At 49.0% G+C, this 9,574-nt stretch overlaps 1 protein-coding gene across 2 annotated transcripts; it reads right to left on the bottom strand.

The window, feature by feature from the left end:
* Positions 1-4,048: 4,048 nt before the first annotated feature.
* C8H1orf216 (chromosome 8 C1orf216 homolog) lies at positions 4,049-9,279 on the bottom strand. 2 transcript variants are annotated; one of them, XM_029950087.1, is made up of 3 exons: positions 8,780-9,279; positions 5,700-6,417; positions 4,049-5,159 (listed from the first exon to the last, which is right to left on the bottom strand). In XM_029950087.1, exons 1-2 carry the CDS (start codon positions 9,063-9,065, stop codon positions 5,726-5,728), a joined length of 978 nt encoding a protein of 325 aa, XP_029805947.1. In that variant the 5' UTR covers positions 9,066-9,279; the 3' UTR covers positions 4,049-5,159; positions 5,700-5,725. The 2 variants fall into 2 exon arrangements, with proteins under 2 accessions (XP_029805947.1, XP_029805946.1); XM_029950086.1 differs by having other exon boundaries at positions 5,724-6,417; positions 8,780-9,277.
* Between the last annotated feature and the right edge of the window lie 295 nt (positions 9,280-9,574).

Genomic DNA, 9,574 nt, shown 5'->3' with positions numbered 1-9,574 from the left:
CTCAGTTTCCCTGCCCCAAACTCTGCTGCTCTGGCTATGGCTCTAACTCTGCTCTTGCACAGTTCCTTCTCTCATTCCCTACCACACCAAGGTCTGGGCCTGCCCCTAGGACTGTCAGTGACTGGCAGGAGTCCATATAATTCACCACACTGGTTCCCTCGTCTGGCTTTATCTTTTAGTCAGCTGAGACAGCTCTTTAATGGAAAGGAATATTAAGCAGCTTATTTATTCATTTACTTTACAAGTATTTTTATTTTTTTTAATGTTTACTTATTTTTTGAGAGAGAGAGAGTATGAGCATGGGAGGGGCAGAGAGAGAGGGAGACCCATAATCTGAAGCAGGTTCCAGGCTCTGAGCTGTCAGAGTCCGACTTAGGGCTTGAGCTCACAAACCATGAGATCATGAACTGAGCCAAAGTTGTAAGCTTAACTGACTGAGCCACCCAGGCACCTAAGCAGATTTATTTTTAAAAGCTTTTTTTTTTTAATTTTTTTAATTTTTTTTGTTTTATTTATTTTTGATACTGAGAGAGACAGAGCATGAGAGGGGGAGGGGCAGAGAGAGAAGGAGACACAGAACCGGAAGCAGGCTCCAGGCTCTGAGCTAGCTGTCAGCACAGAGCCCGATGCGGGGCTCAAACCCACAACCGTGAGATCTGACCTGAGCCGAAGCCGGAGGCTTAACCGACTGAGCCACCCAGGCGCCCCAAAAGCTTTTTTTTTAAGATGACTTTCAAATTTTAGATTTAATTTCCTTAAGGAAAATTTGGTATTTTTTTAGTGAAAAATTTAAGTGTGCATCACAAAAGCACTATTTATAATAACTCTCATTAATGCAGTTTACTATGTGCCAAGTGGAGTTCTAAGTATTTTGCGCATATATATATTCATTTAATCCTTGCAACAACCCTATGAAGTAGTTACTACTATTGTCTCCATTTTAAGATGAAGTAACTGAGGCACAGAGAAGTTAATTGACTTACCCAGGGTCACAGAGACTGAAAGCAATGATGCCAACATCCAAATCTAGGGGTCTGGCTTCAGAGTCCATGTTCTTAACTGCTGGCTATGCTCAGAAGAGCCTTCACACATTTAGGAAAGAGCCCCTTCTAAAAATTTACTATCTTGTACTCTGAGAGCTTGACGTTGTCTTCTTGTTAGAAATCTTCTTAAAAATAAAACTGTCAGTTATTTTACTAGGAAAGATGGGTTTAGTTGGGGATAGCAAAGAATTGCAATCCAGAATAAGCAAGCGTCAGCAAACCATTGGCAAGTTCGGAGAACAATGGAGAAGAATGCTCTTTTATAGAGGAAAGGGGGGGGGGTGCTTGGGAGGAGCTATTATAAACAAAATTCATTGGAGTAACCTGGGAGTTTGAAGTGTAGAAGCCGGCACTGGCTGAGTTATTGGCTGGGCTGGGCTGTCATTGGCTGGGCTGTTGCCAGGCAAGGAGAAAACCTTTCTTCTTCCTGTTTAGGTAGTAAAGTATAGGGTTCTTCCTGTTGGGAATGCAAGGTAGTCCCTTCCTGTTGGTTCTGCAAATGACTAGGAGAGACAAGGTGAGAGCTCCCCCTTCTGGCCTTAAAACTCCATTTAAAATTTCTTTTGTAATGTTTATTTACTTTTGAGAGAGAGAGAGAGAGACAGAGCATGAGCTTGAGCATGAGCATTAGATGAGGAGGGGCAGAGAGAGAAGGAAACAGAATCTGCAGTAGGCTCCAGGCTCCATGCTCAGCTATCAATCAGCACAGAGTCCTATGCAGGGCTCGAACGCATGAGTGATGAGATCATGACCTGAACCAATGCTTAACAGACTGAGCCACCCAGGCGCCCCCTAGCTCCATTTTAAATGAGCTTTCCTTTTACTAATTTTCAATTATTCGAATTTAACTATAGCTCTTTGCTAAAACAATGTCTCTTAATAAGTGGAATTTGTTAAAACTGGTTAAATATTGTTTCTCTATTTTTTAAATGTTTATTTATTTATTTGATAGAGAGAGAGACAGAGAGATACAGCACAAGCAGGGGAGAAGCAGAGTGAGGAAGACACAATTCAAAGCAGGCTCCAGGCTCTGAGCTGTCAGCACAGAGCCCACATGGGGCTTGAACCCACAAAACTGTGAGATCATGACCTGAGCTGAAGTCGGACACTCAACCGACTGAGCCACCCAGGAGCCCCAATATTGTTTCTGTTTAAATGTCCAATGTCAAGGTGACAAGAATTATTAATACCTTGGGTCATTGTTTCAATGAAAAGTGGGGTTTAAAAAATATACATCTTGGGGGCTCCTGGGTGGCTCAGTCGGTTAAGCGCCTGGCTTCTGACTTTGGCTCAGGTCATGATCTCACAGTTCGTGGGTTCGAGCCCTGCGTCAGGCTCTGTGCTGACATCTAGCTCAGAGCCTGGAGGCTGCTTCAGATTCTGTGTCTTCCTCTCTCTCCGACCCTCCCCTGCTCATGCTGTCTCTCTATATCTCTCAAAAATAAATGAATAAGTAAATATATACATATACATCTTGTTGGGGAAAAGTAGAGGGAAACATTAGATTTCTCTGAAATGTTTCAATTTATATAAGTAAAACAGAATTTTTACTTATGCAATTAAAAAACAATAAAATATGCCCTCATTTAATCAATCAAAAATGCCTTCTGTGGGGTCACCTGGGTGGCTCAGTCCATTAAGCGTCCAACTCTTGATTTTGGATCTGGTCATGATCTCAGGGTCATGAGATTGAGCCCTGTGTCAGGCTGTCCTCTGGCCATGGAGCCTGCTTAAGTTTCTCTCTCTCCCTCTCCCCTCCCCACCTAACACCACCCCTCCCATTGTGCAAGCATGTGCTCTTTCTCTCTAAAAAAAACAAAAGATGGGGCACCTGGGTGGCTCCGTCAGCTAAGCTTCCGGCTTCGGCTCAGGTCAGATCTCACGTTCGTGGGTTCGAGCCCTGCATCAGGCCCTGTGCTGACAGCTAGCTCAGAACCTGGAGCCTGCTTCCAGTTCTGTGTCTCCTTCTCCTTCTCTCTCTGCCCCTCCCTCATGCTCTGTTCTTCTCTGTATCAAAAATAAATAAAACATTAAAAATTTTTTTTAAAAATACCTTCTGTGGTAGACAGCCTCTACGTTTTAGTAATTGCAGTCTTGTATAATACCCTCCCTTTGAGTAACTTGCTTTTAATCAATAAAAAATAGCAACATTGAAAGTGAAAATGGTCACTTCTGTAAGTAGGTTGCAGAAAATCATGACCTCTGTTTTGCTAATGCCCTATTGCTTTCTTGACTTCCATGCTTTAATGAAGCAAGTTGTCATGTTGGAAGAACCCACATGGCAAGGAACTCAAAGTGATCTCCAGCCAATGGCCCTCGAAGAACTGAATGCTCCCAAAAAATAAGAGCACAGACCCTGGATTGACACATTGATTACAGCCTTGTGAGAGACTCCTGACTTACAGAAATCATGAGATAACAAATGTGTACTGTTGTAAGTCCCTAAGTTTGAGAGTAATTGGTCATGCAGCAATAGATAGATACAAATAATGATGTTTTGAGAAACTAATTAACAAATCATCATATAAACCAATGTAAAATAAGTCTAGTCTAGATTGGCACAGCAAATATCTGAAGCCATATACATGTATTATAACCACATATGTGTCAGAACCAGCTGAGGGGCCTAACTCAGTCTTTTGCAGTCAGAGCACCCTTCAGGGAAGTGGTGGCTCCAGGGCAGGGTTGAATAGGAGTGTGTGGGGGGAGCATATGTATCCGTCAAAATGGATGCCTCCCCACTACCTCATCTTCAGGCCCAAAGGTGCCTTAGGATGAGAACAATCCCCATAGGGGGCTCTCAGGCCACGTCTCCCCTGTCAGACTGAGAGGCCCCTGAGGAGAAACCTCTTGCCACCCCCATCAGCCACAGCAGGCTGAATACCTCCTCCTCAGTGACTTCCCCCACATCTGTCCCCCAGCTCCCAGTCCAAAAGGACAGCTCTGACCGTGGTGGAAGAGAGGCCACCAGACAATGGGTAGAATAGAAACACAAACTCAAGAAATGCATTTCTCTGCCCCAGTTTATTCACCATGGCTTGGTCCAGAAGCCAGCTTCATAGTCAACATGCAAGGGCTAGACACAAAAGTCCCCAGGACCATTGCTTCAGCCTTACTCCCTATACCCGTCAGGGATAGAACTCTTTAGAGATAGAAAGAGCACCCCCATTTTGCAGATAAAGAGACTAAGCGTCATGCCTCTGTTCACTCATCAGGATCTTGTACCCTCATGGCTCACAAAAGCAAGGCAGGGAGCTTGGCTACCTTAGTCCTTGGTTCTCCCCAAAATTCACCCACTCTCCAATTCACAGAGCCTCTGCTAGAGCCTGTCAACTCCCATTTAAAGGGCCATACAGTGACAGAAGGAATTATGACCCAGCATGCTAAGAGCTTCCAGGGGCTGGGCTGAGCTGCTCCCACCCCCACCCCCGGTTAACCCTGGAAAGCTGACTGTGGCTCCTCTGGGCCCAGACAGCCTGATTTCAGAAAAACAGACCCACCTAATTTGATGCCCAGTGTTGCTAAAGCCAGAGAGGCACAGCAAGTAGAGGCACAGGGAGGAAACAGACTTTTTTTCCCCAACAGCCTTGGAATACCATGCCAATTCCTTGCAAGCTTATAAGCACACATTCGCTTTCATCAGAAACTTAAATCAATAGGGTCTGCTACAGCTCCTTTGCTGTGAAGTGTGGTTTGTTTCAAAGTGATATTTTAGAATTCCCACCATCCTGTCTATTCTTCACAAGGTTCTGCTGTTATCATTTCCCCAATCCCCATCTCCCGTGTGCCCCAAGGCAGAGTTCAAGAGGGTCAGTTCTTTATCTTCTTCTCTGATCCCATCCCCCATCCCTGCCATGTGTCAATCACCACTCCCAGCTCCCCTCCCTCATACTAATTCTCTACCAATTGCTCAAAAAGCCATGGCAGGCCAGAGCAGCCACCACATTTCCTACAGCAAATCCATCATCGGGGACAACAGCTTCAGGAGAGCAAAGTCGGGGAGGAGTGATGGGGAAGGAATACAAGGGGCGGCCTGGGAAATCCCAAGAGAGTGGATCAGTGCAACCCTCCGTAAATGACTGCAGGTTATCCCTCTCTCCAGGGAGCAAGCGGACCCTGTGGAGAAAAACAGGCTAGGGTTGACAATGGGTAACACAGGGTGTGAGTGCCCCACATATGCAACTGAATATGTATTTGCACACACCTGCTAGTGAGTCAGCCTGCAAATCCATGCTAATACACCATTCCCATGCCTGCACTTGCACACAAAGGCCTGCACACACTCACTCACAGACACCCGCCACAAGCCTGCACACTCAAACTCATTCATATGCACACACACATATTTTGCATATATATCCTCATTCATGCACATATATACACACTATTGGATACCTGGTTCATGCATATAAACGTACTCCCTCTTACATACATGCTATACATACACATATGTACACACACAGAGACTGGCACATAAGTTTGCTTGTATGTACACACAGCACACACAAGCTGATGCACAAGTGCTGATTCACACATGCCTGGACCTCTCTGCCTGCATGATAGCACATACATATGCTTACCTGTACTAATACCAGCAAATAATCATGTACTTACTTGTGCACAACCACACACATGTTTACAAATATATACATATACCCCTGCACCCCTGTGGAGGCACACCCTTAGCCCTGGTCCTGCGGCCTGGATGGGACCGCCCTCTGTTGGAGACAACGGATAAGCTCCTTTCGGTTGTCTAGGATGGTGTCGAAGCTCTCCTGCAGACGGTTCTGCTGGTCGACCAGCTGGTGCTGCAGGCCCCGGATCCACTGCAGCAGGGCCAGACGGCGGTACATCACCAAGTGCACGTGGTGCTTCTCCTTTTCCTGCTCTTTGTAGCGCTCCTGAGCCTGCAGCTGCTGCACAGCCTGGGCCACTGAGGGCAGAAGGCGATCTGGAGGGCCCGGGCCTCGAGGAGTCCCACAGGCAGGCTCAGGGCTGCTGCTAGGGCTGTCAGTGCTCAGGGAGCTGCTGGCATAGCCGTTGTCCTCCAGAGGGGAGCAGATCATGCTGGTGCTGGTCATCTTCTCCAGCTCAGCTCCGGGGATTTCTGCCCCCTCTGGTGGGCTGCGGACCTCCCCCTCGGGGAGTCCAGGGCCCTGGAAGGCCTGGTTGTCAGAGGGCAACTCAGAGGAGCCCCTCATCAGGCTTGGCTCCACCTGGCCTGGCATCCCATGCCAATTCTCATTGGCATCTTTGGCACTTGCCATGAAGTTGGAGTTGCTGTCTGGTTGGAGCTCAGGCTGACATACTCCAGGCGGGCCCCCCAGAAACTGGCCCCCCTCAGCTACCCCTGGCTGGATGGCGAACATCTGGTCTGCAAAGGAGAAGCAGAAGAATGAGTCAGAGCAGGACAGGGTGGGGTGCCTGAAGTTGTAGCAACATAGCTGTGGGGGCAAGGCAGCGTGCGGAAGCTGGATGCTCCTTCTCAGTCCCTTTCCCTCTGGTAACACCTCCCCCTCCCTTTGTGGTATTCTTCCTCCCTCTCTGTTGATTCGCAGTTTCCTGCATAGGGTTTTCCCTCAGCCCTCTGAGGCAGGCTGTCTCCTCATTCTGTGCACGTCTCCCCAGATGACCTCATCTTCTGCTGTAGCTTCAAGAACCATCAGGTGTTGGTGACTCTCAGATGTGTCTCCAGCCCAGATCCAACTGCTATCCAACTCTGCAACCAGCCATAAGCTCCCCAAATTCTGCATGTCCCAACCAGCTCTCCCTCCCCAGTGTCCTCAGAAAAATGGCCCAGTCTCCATTCAGTCACCCCAGCCAGAAACCTGAGAGCATCCTGGTCTCCTCACTCAGCTTCCTTCCCCCATCTCATTGGCCAGCAAATGCTGACAATTCTACCTCTTAAAAACCTGTACTGACTGACTCCCGCAGCCTTTTCTGACCTCTCTGCCTCCAGTTAAAAATGTAAACCTGAGCGGTGCCTCGGGGGCTCAGATGGCTGAGCATTCAACTTCAGCTCAGGTCAGGAGCTTGTGGTTTGTGGGTTTGATCCCCACGTCAGGCCCTGAGAGGACAGCTCAGTGCCTGGAGCCTGCTTTGGATTCTGGGTCTCCCGCTCTCTCTGCCCCTCCCCTACTCACATTCTCTCTTTCTCTGTCTCTCTCTCTCAAATAAATAAGCATCAAAAAAAATTTTTTAATGTAAACTTGATTGGTCACGGCTCTGAGTACCCTCCCTAAACTGCTAACCCTCAACATGGCCTACATGGCTTCAGCTGGCCCCTGCTCCCCCCTCCAGACTTGTCTCTTGACATTCTGCCACTCTCAGAACCTCAAACTGCTCAGACATCTCAGAATATGTCATTGTCCTCTTCATACGATTCCCTTGGCCTACAATACCTTCCCTTCCCCTCTCCTGGAAACTCCTCCTTTCTCCACCCAGCAAATTCCTTTTTGTACTTCAGATCACAGCTGGCCCATTCCTACCTTTCTGAGGCCTTCCTGAAGTTCTCCCCACTGCCCCAACACATATATAAACACGGTTAACTATGCCTTCTGCTGGGTACCCACCACACCAGTACCTACTGTTTTGTTCATATCTGTTTCTTGACCCTGGTGCATAGTTGATGGTCAGTAAATGTCTGTCTAGTTGTTTTTGGTTTTGTTTTGTTTCGTTTGGGGACTATCTTCTAGTATATCAGCGTACACATTTGGCTTCCTGACTAGACACAGAGCTCCTCTATCTACCCTACGTCATATTCCCCGCACTAAGCAGGTGCCTGTACATAGTTGCTGTGAGAGGGAATGCGGAGGGGGTCTGCAGTGGGCTATTTAAATCAGGAAGAGGAAGTCAACAATAGCAAGAGGCTACTGCTCAAGTCCAGGGCTAGAAAATATGGCTCCAGTAGCCCCCTCTGCCCCAGAGAGCAACCCCACCCCTGCCCCGCCCACAGCCTCATTGAAGAGCATCTCTTCTGACCTGCCCTTCTTCCCTCGAGTCTACTATCTTGTGCCCCTCCCCTAGCTTGCTCCATCCAGAGCCAGAAGCCCCAGAGGGAGGCATATCACACCATTCTTTCCTCCCTAATAACTATTCCTTTCAAAATTAGGATTTGAATTAACAAGAGGTTTCTGCTGACTACATATTACTAGGATTAAAAAAATGGGGGATCGGTAAGAATGAGGGATAATGTAAGTATAGCAGAGATTCGGAGGTCTTTATAGGTGGCAGGGACCCTCCCTACATCTAGGAGTGAGCAAAAGTCCTCGGGGTGTAGGGACGATCCTTTAGTGACCTACATACTCCCATCCCGCTAAGCAGTCTTGGAAACCATCCAGGCCCCAATTTTTTTTTTTTCCCCCTAGACTGGGCGGGGCCGCGAGGGAAGCTGAGATGATGTGCTGCGGTGCTAAGGCTCACAGGGTTCTCAGAGACGGTAAAATGGGAACCCAGACACCCTAGGACCAGGTTTCCGCCCAAGCTAATCCGCAGTCGGCCCGGGGTGTGTAAAGCGAGGGGGATGGCTCTGTAAGGGTTGGGAAGGCGGCCTCCCTAACTGCGTAGCCCTGCGGAGAGGATCACCCCGCCACCACCACCACCCCCAGGAGACCGAGGATAGAGACCAACCTTCCCTAAGCTCCCCACAGGGGGCAGCCCGAAAGAGGCTGCGCCTTCCTGCCTGCCCCCGCCCCCGGGGGCTGCGCCCCCAACCCTCCCCTCCTGGCCAGACTCACTCGCTGGACGCGCCCGCCCCGGCGCTGCTGGCTCTGCTCCTGCGGAAACTCGTCTCTCGGGGCTGACGGAGGGGAAGGGGGCCTGGCCTGAGCGGTCCGCGGGCCGGGCGTGGAGTGCGGGGCTCCCAGGCGGCGCGCCCAGCCCCAGGCCGGGACTGCAGAGTCTGGCGGCGTCTGCGCGGCGGGCGGGGCGGCCGGGCCCACGTGGGCCGGTTCGGGGTTCCACGGAGCAAGCAGTTCGTCCGGCCCGAGCGCCGGAACCAACTCCCCCGCCTCCTGCAGCCATGACCGAGGAATGCTGGGTCGGGTTGTATCTTCCCACTGCATCCACTGGTTCCCTCGGATCGCTTTGCGTCACTGCGGATACGGTGACATTTTCAAAATGAAAATCTAATCATGTCACCAGCCTCCTGCTTAAAGCCTTTCAAATGGCTTCCCTCTAGCAGGGTAAGTCCTTGAGGCAGCAGCCACAGGGCTCTGAGCATCCCGCCCTGTCTACCTCTCCAGCTTCATTCTTTGCCCTCCATCTTTGTAGTTGGGCCTCACGCTCCGTTCTGCCACGCGACTTTTGCACACACGGTTCCCTCTACCTAAAATTCTCTTCCCTTTCTCAACTTACTTATATTTCAGCTCTCTTCTCAAATAAACCTCCTCTGACCCTAGACCAGATTAGTTTCCCCTTTTATATATATTATCCCAGGGTACTTGGTTCCTTTTCATCTTAGCATATATCACAATTTGAAATGATATATTCATCTTGTGCTTATTTCATTAAAGTCACTTAATGAAAACTAT

Source organism: Suricata suricatta, chromosome 8 (genome assembly GCF_006229205.1).
Source record: "Suricata suricatta isolate VVHF042 chromosome 8, meerkat_22Aug2017_6uvM2_HiC, whole genome shotgun sequence".
Taxonomy (NCBI): Eukaryota; Metazoa; Chordata; class Mammalia; order Carnivora; family Herpestidae; genus Suricata; species Suricata suricatta.
Note: the sequence above shows the minus strand (reverse complement) of the source record. Positions and strands in the feature narration are given on the sequence as shown.